Raw genomic sequence first — 18461 nt, forward strand, 5'->3', positions numbered from 1 at the left:
ACAGGTTGGGGGTAAGAGTGTTGGAAGATGTTGATCAAAGGATTCAAAATTTCAGTTTAGACAAGAGGAGAAAATCCAAGAGATCTACTGTATGACATGGTGACTAGTTGACAGCAATGTTCTGTAGACTTCAGAGTCATCAAGAGCACAAATTTTAAGTGTTCTCACCACACAAACACACAAATTGTATGTAAGGTAATGCATTAACCTGACTTTGCCATTTCACAGTATAGAATTATTTCAAAACATCATGCTGTACACAATAAATTAAACAATGTTTATCAAGTTAAAAAATATAGAGAGAAAGAAAGAGGATAAAACAGAAGCAAAAGTCCTGACATCACTTAAGATGAATCATACCAAATGTGAGAAAAAGACTCTAGTGGTAACTGCATATTATCTAGTTTTCTATATATTTGAGTCTCAGTGAGGTTGTACACAATAATAAATCCACATGGCATGTGCTTATCACATTCATCTTTTAAATTACTTCTGCGTACTTCATCTCACTTGATATTGTAAACACTCATGAAGTAGTTCAGAGAACAATGATTAACTCCCATCTACAGATGAGAAGAATGTTTTCCGTGGCAATTGGAATTGGTATAGTTTGCAAATGGTAAAGCCACAGACAGCACCTAGATCTTAATATTTCTCTTACCAAGACTCACATTTGAAGATTGTATTCACATGTCATTATTATTTTATTTATTTATTCATGTATCAGAATATTTCTGCATGGAAGCAACTAGTTATATAAATGGTTAGATCTGTAATGACATTTTGCATTTTTAAGTTTTTATGGGTCCTCCATTATTTTATTAATGCTCCAAAGACTCTATATCCTGTACAACTCCTGACTTTGCTGTGGTGGATGGGTATTCAAGACCTGATGATTAAATAATCTGAAAATTTACCAAACTTTCTTTAGATCCTCAAGAATGCCTAGCCTGGCTCTAAACACATGTATCTGATTATGAACTACAACACTCATCAAGTTTATAAAACTCATAAAGTTTATAAACTTCCCAAGACATTATACTCTAAAGGTAGTCAGACAGCTAAAGATCTCATCAGCTCTCAAACATATCCTCCTGACAGTTGTCATCTGAACTGGAGTGGCACTTCGCAACAGCTAAAAAGTCTCACTTAACAGATTAGGCTACCAGAATCAAGGAAAGGAAGCTCAAAGGAAACGCTGGAGAAATCACTGAGATTCTAGTAATCCTTTGAAAGACTTCTTAATTTAATGTCGCCATGCTACTGCACCTGTCTGCCATGGCTTTCCATCCCAGTGTCTAGATTTTTGTTCACAAGAAGCTAAGAAGCAAGGGCATCATAACAAACTCTCACTCCAGGAACCAAGAATTAAATGGTACTTGGGTTCTGAGATTCTTGGGCTGTCTGTCATGGTTTGAAATGAGGCCAAGGGCTTTTTTCCTTGATGATACTGATTTACATCACAGTTATGTCTTCCCTGAAGGATTGTAATAAGGTGGTCTAATAATGCAGCTATCAAATTTGTTCCTCTCCCTTGCTCTGGAAGTCAGTTCCCATTTTTCAGACTTGTAAATTTCCCTTTGATTACACAATGAAGTTCATCTTGGTTTAATAGCAATCCAAGTTCTCTTTCTTAGTTTGAAAGGAGGAACTGCAGACAGAATGGGAACAGCTCAAAATAAAAGGTGTTCTGACTAAAACCAGGAACAAAACATACATTTTAGTAAAGAGACATAAAGTAAAAGAAGAAACAGGGGTTTTGTTCATTTAAAATAAAATAAATACAGGTAATAGGAAATTTAAATTGGCTGAATCTACTCGTCCCAGTTGGTGGTGGACATAAGCTTTTCAATAAACAAAATTGAGCATGCTTATGTTCAGGGAATCACAATACTTTACAGTCTTTCCTGAATTATTATGGCTCTATCTAAAGCTATTTTTGATTTAAAAAAAGAATAATCTTTCTTCCAATTTTCCTCCTGTTTTCTACCAAAATGTTTTATTTTATTTGTGGCAATGACCACATTGAACATATAATTACAAAACCACACTCACATATGGGTGTATTCACATACACCCACACACATATCCCCATACCTACTTTAAAGTTTATAAACTTCCCTACTTAAGTAACCATGAATATAAAAGCTTATTAGAGGGCTCGAATTGTAGCTCAGTGGTAGAACACTTGGCTAGCATCTGTGAGGCACTGGATTCGATTCTCAGTACCTCATGTAAGTAAATAATTGACACCTAAAAAATTGACATCTAAAAAAAAATTAAAAAGTGAGAAGCAGCCCTGACTTGAGCTGAAGATTCAATATTTAAAAAATAAATAAATAAATAAATAAATAAATAAATAAAAAGCTTGTTAATAATCCTAATGGCTACAGAAGTGGTGGAAGTAGATGGGGCTTAGTTTTACTTTGGCTCACATAATCCCTGGAGGGGGAAACACAGATCTGAGAAGCTCAATTTTCTAATATTGTCCTTTTACATATTAGCTTGAATCAGCATTCCGAAACTTCCATATCATTCATGAGTGTCTGCTTAAGTCAAGTGAATATTTACAAATACCCGGTTTCCCTCATCCAGAGCCAAGTTCAGTGTCAGCAACATGTGTTCCTAATGGAGACACAGAGTCACTTTCCAGATGTTGCAGCATAAACTCAGCATCCAATTTCCCCATGATGACGAAAAGCCCATCTCCCTGAAGCACCTTAGGAATCACATATCCAATCATGTATTTAAACAGTGAGGAAATCCAGGCCATTTTGGATGGCACCTGAACCAAGTCACAAAGCAGGTATTGGCAGAGCAGGGTTTAGAATCAATCCATTTGCAGTCACGAGTCCAGGGCTAGTGGTTTCCAAACCACCGAAGACTTCTTTAAACTCATCGCTTTGCATAACTTGAAAGACTTGGCAATTGGTAGTGGATGATTATGCCCATCTCCTCCCCATTTCCCCCCAGTGAGAAAGCAGGGACAGACACCTCTATCTCAGGATTCCAAACTGTCATCCTCTTCCTCTTTGGTCACTTCTCAGGCCTCCCAAGGGCCCTTCTTCTGCCCTTCCATTGGCTCATGGCTTAGTTCACTCTCAATCACAGTTATGTTTTTGGAAATCATTTTTTTAAAAAAACTTCAAAATTTATAAATCATTCCAAATCTCTCCTGAAGTCCAGATGTACCTAAATCTTTTGATGAATATCTCCATAGATACCTTCAATTAAGCATCCTGAGAAATGATGATCTTCCTGTAAATCCTGTCTCAATTGCAAGAAACACCATGTACTAGATTGGCCAACTGAGAAGTGCCAGTGTCTTCCTGTTGGACTACTCTCTTGCAGATCTGCCTCCCAGTCTCTCATGATTCACTGCTAATTTAGAGGATAGTCTCTCCTCTCCACCTTTGCTGCCTACTGCCCTTAGCTCAAACTTTCATTCTAGGCATGTTAAATGCAGCATCTCCTATTGCTTTCCTACTTTATTCCTTGACCTCTTCAAATCTATCACTATTGTCAGATTGAGGTTCATTTTTGTCAAAACAGAAGTCTACCCTTACCAGGACCCATGGCTCAAGAACCTCTGAAGCCCAACTTCCTTGCAACCTTACAGCTTACATGCCAGCAACATTAGATTGCTTATATCAGCACTCCTCCACCACACACACTGTGCTATTTTTACCTTCCTTTCTTTAAACTATCTTCTCTTACTAACATGCTATTTTTCTCCTTTCATCCCTCCATTCATCCTTTTAACACACAAATAGGTCATTTCTAGGAAGTCTTTCACCTCCCCCCCAATTTGGATGAGGTTTCTGCCAATATATCTTGTGCATCCTTGGTTCATAGTACTTGCTGCATTTTCTTTCTTTCTTTTTTTTGCTAATTATTTATGCTTTAATAAAAATGTCTTTATCCTCCTGTTATTTTTATTTTGTTTTTTATTAGTTGCTCAAGACAATACAATGATCTTGACATATCATACATTTGATTCAAATGGGGTATGAATTCTTATTTTTCCACGTGTACAGATTGCAGGATCACATTGGTTATACAGCCACGTTTATACATACAGCAATATTAGTGTCTGTTGTATTCTGCTGCCCTTCCTATCTCCCCTCCCCTACCCTCCCATCACCTCTCTCTCTACCCAATCTACTGTGACACATTTTTTTCTCTCTTTTTTTTCTCTTCCCCCTCACACCATCATATATGTAATTTTGTATAACAATGAGGTTCCATTTATAAAATGATGTACCATTTTCTTTAAATGCCTCCAGGAGAAGGAGTGGAATTTAGTCCTCTCCTATCTCGGGCATTGCACATATCTTTATACACAGCAATTTTGACAATAGTAAGAGTGCACATCCCTCATCAAAAAGTGAAGAAAAGGTGGAAAAAATGTGGGTTTAGCCAGGAAAAAAGTGAATATCAGGTTGGTGAGAGGTTTTGTGGTAAGTCGGTAAACAGGCAAGATCTCCTACTGACTACAGGAATGAAAGGGGAAAGGATCAGAAGTTTGACAACAAAACAGAAAATCTATAATAATAATTCTAGTGCCTGTAAAAGCAACTGTTGGGACACATTTTTCCACAGGTCTCTCATATATTTGCACATCATCACTGATAGCTTTTGTTCTTTTCAAGGATGCTGTATAACAAATAGCCTTGGAAGATAGTCTCTCTGCAGAGAAAAAAGAGCAGATTTTCTTTTCAGTTCATAATAATAAGGTAATGGCTTCCTCTGGGGCAAAAGTTGGACAAGTTTATTTATGATCACTTTTACCAAATTGGGGTTTCCTTATCTTAGGGCTCCTTAGCTATAGTAAAACTTACAGTGTGCACAGTATCCAGCTGGGCTGCTTATATCACCCCTCTGGGGACAAGAGACAGCTGGGAGCATGAAGCTCATGTTGTATGTTGAGCCATGAGTAAAAATGTCTTTTGCTTCTAATTCAAGAGTCTCATGTCTTCTCCCAACATCACATTCATTAAATTTGTGGCAAACTAGCATGTTAGCCTGCAAAAAGGGTAACATCTCACACCCTTCCAAGTTCTTTGCAGGGATGAAGAGGAGAATGGAGGGCAGGCAACCAAGCAGTAATGAGAACAACTTCAAGGCTAGACCATCTAATTATATGGACTAGGTCTGCATCATTGTTGAGGTTTTCCAGCAGTGGGGCTGTTGGGGAAGGACACAGCTACATCAATGTTCATAGTAGCACAATTCACAATAGCTAGACTGTGGAACCAACCTAGATTCCCTTCAATAGATGAATGGATAAAAAAATGTGGCATTTATATACAATGGAATATTACTCAGCACTAAGAAATAACAAAATCATGGCATTTGCAGGGAAATGGATGACATTAGAGCAGATTATGCTAAATGAAGCTAGCCAATCCCTAAAAAGCAAATGCCAAATGACTTTTTTGATATAAGGAGGGCAACTCAAAACAGAGCAGGGAGGAAGAGCATGAGAAGATGATTACCATGAAACAGGGATGAGAGGTGGGAGGAAATGGGAGAGAGAAGGGGAATTGCATGGAAATGGAAGGAGACCTTTATTGTTATACAAAATTACATATAAGAGGATGTGAGGGGAAAGGGGAAAAAAAACAAGAGAGAGAAGTGAATTGCAGTAGATGGGGTAGAGAGAGAAGATGGGAGGGGAGGGGAGAGGTGGGTGGTATAGGAAGGGGATAGGAAAGGCAGCAGAATACAACAGACATTAGTATGGCAGTATGTATAAATGTGGATGTGTAACCAATGTGATCCTGCAATCTGTACACGTGGTAAAAATGGGAGTTCATAACCCACTTGAATCAAATGTATGAAATATGATATGTCAAGATCATTGTAATGTTTTGAGCAACCAATAAAAAAAAAAAAAGGAAAGGGTAAGGTGCTGAAAAGTAAAGAGCTGGCCACAGAGGAATTTTTCATTCATCTCAACCCTCCTACAAGAGCAATTCTGGAAAAACCTGGCAGATAGTCACTAAAGAGAAAAATACATGTATTAGAGTCTGATATCTACCTCCAAAATCTTGAGTACTTTCTCTTCATTGCTTTTGTATGTTCCTGTTATAGACAGAACAAGTACGTAACGGACCGCATTGCTGGTAATTTTCAGCTGAGTTGTTTGCCCGGCGTAAAATTCTCATCTGCACTGTGTGGTATTTCACACAAGCTCGGTGACAAGGTCTTCAGGATACTTTCTTCATTTTCAATTAAATGTCACAGCTCTTCCAGGAGGCTTTCTCTGAGCACATCTCCCCCTACCACCCAGTCCCTTCAGCCTCTTATCTGCAAGTCTTACAAAGGGTTAAGTCCAAGCAGTACTTGCTGATTTTGTTTCTTGAGTGCACTTGGTCACAGGACCCTTGGGAAGGATAATTAGTGATGCATTTAGACCAAGTAGCCCTAAGCGCACCCAAGATGGAAAAAGGATTTCAAAGAGATTATGCTGGCTCACAATAAAGATGAGAGACTTGTGCTAAACGTTTTCATAAAGCAACCTGGTCATTATTGGAGCTTGTTAAAATAAACATCCATCTACATGAAATTATTTCCTCTGCAAACAAAAATAGATTTAGTTTTTAGTTCATCTTTTTTCACCCCTCACCTCATTTCCTCCAGCTAGTCCAATTTGCTTCCCATGTCCCCTTTCCTATGCATATGAGACTGTGACCTTATAGGATAGGGAGCTGACATGGAGGAAATCAGTCTCTATTCACAGAAACAGCCCTAACTGGGAGATAGGAAACGATTTTACAAGAATATGGCTTTTGTTACAAATTGCTCTCTTTTTGTAAGCTTTCTCTATAATGAAAAAAAAAATCTTTTATCGATTTCTTTGTAATTCCTAGTAGCAATTTTTGATTTGGTACAGAATCTGACCGCGCTCTGCTAGCCAGGCATAAGCTACTGAAAGAGATGATGGACAAGGAAGAGACAAGCAGTAAAACATAAAATCTGGAAACTTCCCCTGTGCCTAAGGAATAACTCATCTACTATCAGAGGAAAAAAGTCTTTGATTAAAGAAGAAAAAAGGTATGAGTCTAAAAACTCTTTGCCGATATTTTTTGACATTTAACCTGAAAGAACAACAACTATATGGACTATTAAAGACCCACACATCAGGTGGAGGATGAGAGTGGACGCAGAAACCATCATCTGAGTTTCTAAAATCAACAGGCTTTTAACTTCAGAGCGAACCTAACACTAAATCTCTCAGAAGAACAAGAAGAAATTCTCCATGAAGGCAGGCAGATCCTTCCAGCCATCAGGTCTATGCCTCTCCTTCAGTCCAGCCTGACACCCTCAGGCCCACCCCTGATGGCAGAGCCATCTGGAATCCACTAGGCTACATCTAACTCTCATCCATCCTTGTTTTCATGTTCTTAAAAGAAATCTCCAGCCTTTTCTGATCCTCGTCTTGTCCTTAAGGCTTGTTATTTTCCTAGGACTTGCAAACTGAGTATGAATGCAATAAATACATAGGGTTATTGTTGGAACTAAAAGAGGATGACAATAATAATGACAAAAACAATAAGATTGACACTAACAAGTGACATTTATTCACTGGCTTCTATAAGCCATGCATAATACTAATTATTACATGAACTAATACATTTTATTCTCACAGCAACCCTGTATGGAGTAGATATTATTAATGCCACTTCATCCAGTCAGGAAATGGAGGAACAAACTAAGTGACCTACCATAGGTTAGACAGCTAGAAAGTAGTGGGACCAACCATCATCTTGTTCTCTCCACAACGTCAGGCTGCTCACATGAGCTGGGAGGATGAGTCCAACTCCTAGCCCCTGGCAGAAAGGCCATTGGATCTGACTGAATAGGTCTAAAGTGGAAAGGGCTAGAAGCTGTTTGTGTCCAAGGCCTTGAAGCGAATTAAGCATCAAAATTATAACACTAGTGTCACAAAATGAAAATAAGAGCTTGATTCAGGGTTGATGGAGGAGGGCAGGGGTGAGCAAGTTGGCTCGTAGCTGAAGCTGGTTTGCTTTCTTGGCCTTGGTGACTTAACACTTGTCTTTCAGATCATAGTTTGTGTATCAGAGTTTCCACTGCTCTGAAATATGACCACCTAAGTCTTTGAGAAAGCCTCCAAAGTGAGTTGCACATCCAGTCACTCAATTTGTTCTCAAAATGTGGTGACAGTCCTCAGTGGTTTTAACAGGACAGGAAATGGTGGACAGAAGTTGTTACCACTTAACCCTGAATTCTCTTGAACCCACCACTGAAAAATAAAGTCCAAAGCAGTGCTAGCTGTCATATGAGATTAGAATACCAAAGACCAGAGTGGAGTGGTGGAAAGTCACTAATGAATGAGACATACCCCAGTGACCCCACCTCAGTGTTCCCCACCTCACACAACGTCCCACAGAGCCTCCAAGTGGCTCCTCTAATGCCTTTCTCTGCGTTTCATTGGTCAGTATGGGAATCATCCAGAGTCTCCCACAGGATTAAATCCAAATCTCTTTATGTGGTCACAAGGTTTGTCATGAGTTGGTCACTGTTGCCCCTCATGTTTGCCCAGACTGCTGGCCTCAATTCACTCATTCATTCCCTTATTTAGTCATTGAAAAATCAGGGGCCTGTTATGTATTAGTAGGGCTAATGGTGAACAATACCACACCCAACCTCTTCCCTTAGGTTGTACATACTATTGAAGGGAATTCCAGCAATCAAATAGACGTAAAATTAGGACAGTGATATATGATGAGGGAGAAATGCAGTGTTATGAGAGTGAAAAACCGAGATCCACTGGGCGTGGAGGTCAGGGAGGACCGCCATGGTGAAGTAACACTTGAGCTGAAATAATTATGGCGTTAATCGAGTGAAAACAAGAAAGAAAACCGTCCAGACAACAAGATCAATGGCAAGAGAAAGCATGATGAGTAGCAGACAGTCACCGTATCCCAAGAGCAAAGGAGGCATAATGGAATGAGGAGGGAGCCAGAAAACCACCAAACTGCTTTAAACCAGGGGTGAAGGTTGGAGAGGTGATGGCAGGAGGGTAGTTATGGTCACATTACTGTATTGAGTTCATCTGGGCTACAGTGAGAAAACCGAATTGAAAAGAATATTACTGAACTTGACTAGCCCAGACAGTATATACCTTCAACCATAGTCCATGAACGGGCTAAGTAGCTTGTACTGAAGAGATGGAGAAGGTCGGATAGAGTTAGCAGTACCTGATGGTGGACTGGATGTGGGAGGGAGAGAAGGAGGTGTCATGGATGCCTTCCAGATCTCTGGCTTATCCAATGTCATATACAGAGGCAGGCAACAGAGGAGCAGGACTGGCTGTGAGTGGAAATGGGAAGGTTTTGATCGACCATGATCTCTCCTCCCTCCAGCACAATCTCATTGTTTCCTTTCTACCTGAGTTCTCACTCTCCTGTCCTGCTGTCTAATATCAGGGATGTCTTCACTGGCCTCGTTCATTTGCCGAGTGCTAGGCTAAACATCTAAGCCAGTGTTCATGTAGGTCCCTCTACTCGGCATGTCCTTCCTCACTGGCTAATTCCTTCTTATTCTCTAAAACACAGCTTAGACATTCAAGCATCTTTCCCTATCCCAGGTACATCTTTTTTTACACTCATGACAATCTCAATTTAAAATTTTCTATTTTGTGCTTTTGGCAGCAGACTTTAGGTTCCTCAGGGTCAGGAAATGGGACTTATATCCATATTCATTTCCTCAGTGGGCTAGCACAGCCTCAGTGACTGATGGAATATGGAGCAATGATGTGACCTTCAGAGGGCTACATGCTGAAGGATGGCAAAGTCAGAGTGAGCACGCAGGTCTCTGCTCAAAGTGGTGACAGTCTGGGCCTCCCTCTGTACTTCCTGTCTGTGTCTGTCTGTCATCCTGAGGTTAGTTAGGAGCGGAATCATTGCATTTTGCTGTTGTTTGGACTGCTCACTAGTCAACAATGTGAAGAATAGCCTGAATCATCTCTGGGAATCAGGAAAACAAGAATTATAAATGTCTATTCTGCTGTCACCCTGTGGACCTTGTACCACTTTATAGATTCTATTTAATCAAAAGCTTGAATGAAGATAATGTTTGCAAGGTGGAGGTAGAAAGCCATGCTGTCTACAGCAAATCATTTGTGTCTCTTTGCACTTGCAAAATTGGGCCAGGAAGAAGAAAACAATGTAATTGTGATTGATTGGAGGATGTAGTGATCAATCAACTTCTCCTGAACAACTTCTTTGGCAGTAAGAAGTCAGCATTAAGAGGGCATACCTTGGGGCTGGGGTTGTGGCTCAGTGGTAGAGTGCTAGCCTAGCACGTATGAGGCACCGGGTGTGATCCTCAGCACCACATAAAAATAAATGAATAACATAAAGGTATTGTGTCCATCTACAACTAAAAAAAAAATATTAAAAAAATAAAAAGAGGGCATACATTGTTTCCTGAGAATGAAGAGAGTGGAATCCTAAGTGTCTGGAGGAAGCCACATAGGGAAGTCATGCAAGTGGTATTGCTGGGACTGTAGAGGGCGAAGATTTTTCCATTTCATACCCAGAACTTTCCTTTGTTGAGTTTGAAAACCCTAATGCTGGAATGAGATTGCTGAATTAGATGCAGTGTTCCACAGGCCACAGGCTTGGGCTGTTTTCTTTGTCAGACACAAATCATTTTTATCTCTACTAGACAAACACCAGTTGTGTAGCCTTATCAGTTTTCTATAAGTCAGTACCTAACTTTACTATATCTAGGACCTAACATTGATGAGTAATAGCCAGTTCCATTCTCAGAAGTTCAGATAGGTAAGTTAGACATTTAAAAGATACCTAGTTTTTATTTTGCCTGATTTCCAAGTTTTAGATTTTGTTTATTTATGTATTTATTTTGGTACTGCAGATTGAACCCAGGGGTGCTTAACCACTTAGCCACATCCCCAGATGCTTCGGTCAGCTTTTTTCTGCTGTGACCAAAAGACTGATGAGATCAATTTTTAAAATTTATTTATTTATTTATTAAAGACATAAAAAATATTTGATTTATTTGGGTGCTAAGGATTGAATCCAGGACCTTCCACATGCTAAACCTGTACTCAACCAGTGAGCTAACACCCCAGCTCCAGAAAGACATTTTAAACTAAGTTTATCAGTTTATAACAAATTTAGAGAATTGATATATATGCTAGATTTAAGAAATCTGCTTCCCTGCAAAGGTTAGGGTAGTATCCTCTTTATTTTTATTATTATTATTTTTTGCCTATATGCTTGGTATACTTTTAGGCAAAGAGAAGATACAAAATATTTAGTGAATAAAACACAACAAAGGCTTTGCAGAAAGAGTAAATGAAAGATTTGGTAATTTGGGTTGCCCTGTCAATCTATTTATAAACGACCATTTCATGTAAGTGTGTTTCACAACTAGTTGCACAAAAATATGATTTCATTCTCTCATCCTTAGCCACATTGTGGGTTTAGAGACCTCATTTAACAAGGAATAATTTAGCATGATTTTCTAGAGTGAAGAGTTTCTGGAAATGAGTGATAACCTGAACCATGTTCCAAAAATGGTACAGTGTAAGTCTAAATTCTGAAAAAAGATTCTGTGGTTTCAAGTATTATGAAAATGACCTATCATTGTTCAGGTCATCTTTCTTTATTCAATCATCTGGTGAAAAAGTCAGATGAATGTCAGGTACTTATAGTCACCATTTACAAAGCAGTGGACAACAATTTTCTGCCCTCATAGCACTTACATTAATATTAATAATATAGTTTAAGGGCTGAAAATGAAAATCATTAAACTGTACTAAAAATCAGTACCAAAAATTAATACATCATGTTAGAATACAAGGATTCTACTACCAGCAGAAGTTAGAGGCAGATTTTCATAATTCAAATAATCTACTCACATAAATAATTTATTCTTATGAACACTACTATCCATTATAAAACTGAATTTTTATAAAAGAATTCCATGCTGTTTGCCACAAAAAAAAATTTTAAAAAGAGAAAATAGAAGGTCTGATGTTAACATCTTTGTGCAAAAGAAAGAAAGAAAGAAAGAAAGAAAGAAAGAAAGAAAGAAAGAAAGAAAATGTGGAAGATGTGGTGGTGTACATCTGTAATTCCAGTTACTTGGGAGGTTGAGGCAGGAGGATTCCAAGTTTGAGGTCAGCCTGAGCAACTGAGCAAGACTTTGTCTCAAAATAAAACATAAAAGGCTGTGGTAGAGCTCAGTGCTAGAGTATTGCCTAGCATGTGTCAGGCCCTGGGTTCCATCTGGGTCTGATTCTGTAGTTCTGCTTCCTGCCTCAGCTGTTCCAGTTCACTCATCCCTTGAATCTGTTTTCCTCAGGAATTACCAGGTAAAATCAACTGTAATCCCAGGGACTCAGAAGGCTGAGGATCACAAATCTGAGGTCAGCCTGGGCAACGTAAGGAGACTCTGAGGAAGCTGTGGCCCACGCTAGGTCTGCTGTGCACTCTGTTGGCCCTTGAGTGCCAAGTGAACGCCAGTCCCCCACAAGAACAATTTTAGGGGAGGAAAAGTTTATTTGGGGGCTCACAGTCTCAGAGGTCTCAGTCCATGAAAGCTGGCTCTACTCCTTGGGGCTTGAGGTGAAGCAGAACCTCACGTTAGAAGTGCATGGTGGAGGAGAGTGGCTCAGGACACGATCAGGAAGCACAGACCTCTGCTCAACAAAGACAAATCAATATCCCAAAGGCCACCCCCAGTGGCCCACCTCCTCCAACCCACACCCTCCCTGCCTACAGTCCCCACCCAGTTAATCCTTTCAGGGAATAAACCCTCTGATTGGGTTAAGGTTCTGATAACCCAATCATTTTATCTCTAAGCTTTCTTGCATTGTCTCGTATATGAGGGGACACCTCATATCTAAACCATAGCACCAGCCCTTTTTGTTTTTATTTTGAGACAGGGTCTCGATAAATTGCTTAGAGCATCATTAAATTGCTGGGGCTGGTCTTGAACTTACAATCCTCCTGCCTCAGCATCCAGAGCTGCTGGGATTATAGATATGTGCTACAACTCCTGGCTTAGGTAGATCTTCTTAATGAAAGGATCACAGGAAGAGTAATACTATACCTGTAGTTATTCCAAGAAACCCCAAATATGTCTTGAATGAAGAAAAGATATAGGGTGGTGGGGCAGAAAAGGAAAATAGATCCAGGTTACAGAGATCATATTTAAACTAGCTTCTAACTGATTGTGGAGACCCTCTTGTTTAAAAAACCATACGCCCTGCCTTGATATTCTGACCACATCTTTCTTGCTGAAACAGATCTGAATGGGTGTCCCATTTCACATATGCCAGCCACGAATTAAGCTCTATAGATTTCAAAGACATTTTTTTTTTTTCGGGCTGACTGTTCATTAAATTTCACTTCATTCATTATTCATGCCCCAGACATGGTATTAGGTGCTGGGGTTGTAACAAAATAAAGAAACACATTTTTTTTTTTTTTGCACTGTGTAATTCATATGCTGATGGTGGCTGAGATAATTAAGGTAAGAGTCAAAAGGTACACCGAATAATAATGTGTTGGGAGAGTGCTATCATTCTGTGATGGAGAACGGTAAGAGGGGCCAACTTTGAGAGGGGTGACTGAGACCTCTCTGAAGAGGCGAGACAGCATTTTAACTGAGGCCTGAGGGATGCGCAGAATCAGGATGGGATATTTCAGACACTGGGAACTACTAGTGCACAGGCCATGAGGCTGCAAAGCACCGAGTGTGTTTAGAACCTGAGTCCAGAGAGCAGGAGGGCAGGAAGCAAGGAAGGGAGTAACACAAGGAAGTCTAGACAGGTGGACGGAGGCAAAATCACTAAAGCCTCTGAAGTAAGAGAACTTGAATTTGTGCTGAAAAAAAAAAATAGAGTGTCATTAAAGGGATTTTGGCAGTTGTATTTAAAATGATCAACTGTAGCTGTAGTTAAAATGATCATCTATGCAGAATGGATTATGGAGGCAAGCTGGAAATGGGAAAACCATTTTGAAGTTCACTCTAGTAGCCCATATCTTGGTATGATAAGGCCTAAACCAAAGTGATGACTGGAGAGATGATGAGCAGTGGGTGGCTAGATGTACTTCAGAGGTGGAACCACTAAGGGCCTTGCTGTTGGATTTGGAAGATATGAAAAAGAGAAATCAAGAATGATTCCTAGGCTTAGAAATTTGGTACATATACAAAGATGGATAGAATCCATAGAGATGGATAAGATGGTGGTTTAGGAAATGGAGGGAAGAAAAATTGAGGTATTGGGAGCAAGAAATAATCAAAATTTCCATTGTTGACTTATTAAGTTTCCATGATTAAATGGACTAAGACACATCCAGGTTGAGATGTCAAGTAAGCAATTAGATATAAGTAGGAACCTCAAGGAAGAGCTCTGGACTTCTGGTATCCATTAGGAGTCTCAGAATGTGGATAAGTAAGTTTCTGAGAATAGATGAAAGGTAGAAGTTCAGAAAAGAGTCCAAATCTGAGAGAATTGTGTAAAAGAGCCACAGTTCATTAATTAGTGGTATAAAAGGCTCAACATTTTCATGTCTCTCCTTTTATTGAAACCAATCACCTATATAGTTTGTCCTCCCAGGTACATTTTTCCCCTCTGTTCACTGTTTCTTTTTTATTATTTATTTATTCTAATTTGTTATATATTATGGCAGAATGCAATTCATTTCTTATTACACATATAGAGCACAATTTTTCATATCTCTGGTTGTACATAGAGTCACATCCTTCGTGTCTTTATACATGTATTTAGGGTAATGATGTCTAACTCATTCCACCATCATTCCTACTCCCTTACCTCTTCCCTGCCCCTCCCTCCCCTTTGCCCTATCTAAAATTCCCCATTCCTCCCATGCTTCCCCCATCATCGCCATTATGAGTTAGCATCCTTATATCAAAGAAAATACTTAGCCTTTGGTTTTTTTTGGGATATGCTTACTTAACTTTAGCATTATATTCTTCAAATCCATCTATTTACCTGCAAATGCCATGATTTTATTCTCTTTTAATGCTGAGTAATATTCATTGTGTATATATACCAAAGTTTTCCTATCCATTCATCTACTGAAGGGCATCTAGATTGGTTCCACAATTTAACTATTGTGAACTGTGCTACTGTAAACATTGATGTGGCTGTATTCCTGTAGTATGCTGCTTTTAAGTCCTTTGGGTATAAACCAAGGAGTGGGATAGCTGAGTCAAATGGTGGTTCCATTCCAAGTTTTCCAAGGAATCTCTATACTGCTTTCCAGATTGGTTGCATCAATTTTCAGACCCACCAGCAATGTATGAGTGTGCATCTTTCCCCACATCCTCACTAACACTTATTGTTATTTGTATTCTTGATAGCTGCCATTCTGACTAGAGTGAGATGAAATCTTAGAGTAGTTTTGATTTGCATTTCTCTAATTGCTAGTGATGTTGCACATTTTCTTTCATATGTTTGTTGATTGATTGTATATCCTCTTCTGAGGAGTATATTCAGTTCCTTGGCTTAGTAAGTGCTGTAGGCCTGGTTTATATATAACTAAATGTAGTGGCAGTCAGGTGATTCCAACTATGTACATTTTGGAAATGATATCCATCTCGCCTTCTCAAGAAAATAACACATGATATCCATCTCGCCTTCTCAAGAAAATAACACAAAACTGTTGTCCTTCTTCTATGAGCTTCCAAACACCTATCTGGAAACCTCTTATTTATCAAGAACCCTTTAGAAAAAGGAGTTAGAAAGTGTACAGTTACAGAGAGGAGTAAAGCGGAAACTATTCCTTACCTCTTCTTCTTCAAGGAGAATGAGCCGAACCACAACGATGTGAACTGCATTACCAATACTTGGATTATGGAACAACCCAGTGACCTGGAGTCAGAAATGGAAAACTGTTAGCTCCACATGGATAGGTAATATGTATCTATGCTGCAGGGGAAAAACAGCACTGTAATGCAGTTGAATTCACATCATATTATAGGTCACAGATTCTTGATATAGAACAAAGAAAAGTAAGATATGCCAACAGTTCCACCCACATTGGGATATTTAAAGATAATCTTTCTGGATGATTGACTGACTATGTGCTTGAGACATCAATCCCTTTGGTTTTTTTTTTTTTTTTTTTTTTGACCATTCCCTTGCCTCGGGTCTTCCCCACTTTCATTATTAGTTACTCAAGCAAATACCTTTCCCCTTATTAACAGAAAGGCAGAACACACTCATAAGGCAAAGGGAAGCTTAAAATTAGGAATTGCAGTATAACTTTATTCCAATTCTAGCTATAACTACTTTGAGAAAATCACACTCTAATTCTTTGTTCAATTTACTCATTTATATAACTACATAAATGATGGATAAGACAAAGTCATACCAAAAGGATTGAAATGCTTGCTATGTACCTAATAAAAATATACAAATGATAAATTACATTTTCCCCAGGATATACGCTTTTAAGGGAAACACTAATTTGTCCTAAATCTCCATCTGTATTCACTTAGATAGGGGGGACACACACACACACACACACACACACACACACACACACACACACACACATCTCAATCTATCTATGCAGGTTAAAAGGACCTATTTCTTTGATGGGCAGGAGGGCTCTTCTAATGGCATCTCTTCACCAGCTGCTCCCCCCCACCTCATACAGTCAGGTGTACCATGTTCATGATGGTGAGGATGTAGGACTCCACGTTTTCACTCCCATGGTACTCGATCATCTTTGTGTCAGCCACCACCAGTGTTTCCACCCATCTCTCTTTGCTGATGGAGCGCCGAGAGAGGCTTCTGCTTGGCATGTTGTTCCTCTCCCACTTTTCTCGTTGTAGCTCTTGCTTCTCGGAGGTGCCAAGACTGTCTGAACATTAAACAGAAGATAGTGGGCTAATTCTGTGTACATCTCACACATATCCACTTACGTTTGTAAAGACATGAGGCTTTGAGTTTATGTTTAGATGTGTCAGTACAATGTTCTTAAAGCTACTCAATAAGAGTTGTGTTTAAAAAAGATTGATTTAAATGAATCGGAACCAAATAACTCAAACTTGAGTCTTAGAGGGAGGTTTGAAAAGTATTCCTTTGAAAGAATTGACATATTTCATTAAATATGTCTTATAAAATTAAGAAGATATTATAATTAAGATGGGAGCTTTCAGTTTATTTTCCATCTCTTATTCAGCCCCTACTGTATTCAAAGCAGTATGTCGGACTATTAAATACTAAACTGTTTGTCTTCATAAATGTTTGGAGGACATGTTTCTCTCTCCATTTTGCAAACATGGAAATTAATGCACAAATGAGCTGGTAAATAACTTCCCCAAAGTCACACAGTCCATCTAGTTGTAGAAGATTCTGATTTTCTCTGTCCTACATTAATACAATTTTTAATATTTATTTTTTAGTTGTAGTTGGTTACAATACTTTATTTTTTTTACTTATTTTTATGTGGTGCTAAGAATTGAAAAAGGGCCTTGCACATGGTAGGCTAGCAAACTACCACTGAGCTACAACCCCCACCCCATTAATGCATTTTAAAAATATATATTATACTGTCTCCCATAGAGTAAATATGCATACAATTGGGGAATATGTGAGGTATAAAGCTGCAGGGGTCCACAGCATTCTGCTTCAAGAAGATAAAAAAGAGTTCTAAGAAAGAGATCCAAGAAAGGACAGTAACATTTATAAAGATGACAAATTAGCTTCAGTATAAGAAAAATGTGGTATGGAAGGATCATAATTGGGAAAGCAAAATCTAGGAGCTATAGAATCATGAATTAAATTGAGAAGAAGCTGCACAGAATCATTCTCAAAATCTCAAACTACCACGGCTAGTAGTGAAAAAGGCCAAATGAAAATCAAGATCCAAGTGGTGGTCAGATCTAAGAACTAACTTTCTGTGGGCACAGAATGGCTCAGGGAGCTGGGGAAAATGAAGGACCTGGGAGTGAGACACCTGGGCTGATGGAGGGCAGCAACTTGGACTTTGAAGATCCTCTTAGAAAGATAGCCACACATATATCCCACCTCCCCCTAATCTTCATCCTGCATCCCTGGCAGGGGTAGAACATGGGAACTGATTGAAAAACCTCACTTTACCTTCCTAATTTTTGCTGATGGCCATCTGGCCTTGATCCGAACACTTCCAGTGGGAATGGGGTGCTTGCCAACCCACAGGGCATCCCTAGAAAGTCCTTCCTGTCCTGAGCTGAAGCTTGCCGGTGTGTAACTCACACTCACTAGTTCTGATCCTCCTCTCTGAAGCATCTCTGAAGCATCTCTGAAGCATTCTTCCTCCTCTCTGAAGAATGAAGCTCCCCCTGAGGCTCTGCCTGAGACCCTCCATTGGCACAGCTAAAACCATATCCTTCCCTTCCCCCCAGTGCTCTTCAAGTTGTGGAACTGGTTTACGCTATTT

At 39.3% G+C, this 18461-nt stretch overlaps 1 protein-coding gene across 3 annotated transcripts in view; it reads right to left on the reverse strand.

Moving 5' to 3' along the window:
* Adamts12 (ADAM metallopeptidase with thrombospondin type 1 motif 12) overlaps positions 1-18461 on the reverse strand; it is a 306637-nt gene that overhangs the window by 122681 nt on the left and 165495 nt on the right. For all 3 annotated transcript variants that reach the window (XM_076857360.2, XM_076857358.2, XM_076857359.2), the window contains 2 exons: positions 16705-16901; positions 15821-15904 (listed from right to left, as the gene is read on the reverse strand). In XM_076857360.2, coding sequence (XP_076713475.2) covers positions 15821-15904; positions 16705-16901 — 281 coding nt within the window. The remainder of the gene's footprint in view (positions 1-15820; positions 15905-16704; positions 16902-18461) is intronic.

The sequence above is a fragment of the Callospermophilus lateralis genome, chromosome 5 (genome assembly GCF_048772815.1).
Source record: "Callospermophilus lateralis isolate mCalLat2 chromosome 5, mCalLat2.hap1, whole genome shotgun sequence".
Classification (NCBI taxonomy): Eukaryota; Metazoa; Chordata; class Mammalia; order Rodentia; family Sciuridae; genus Callospermophilus; species Callospermophilus lateralis.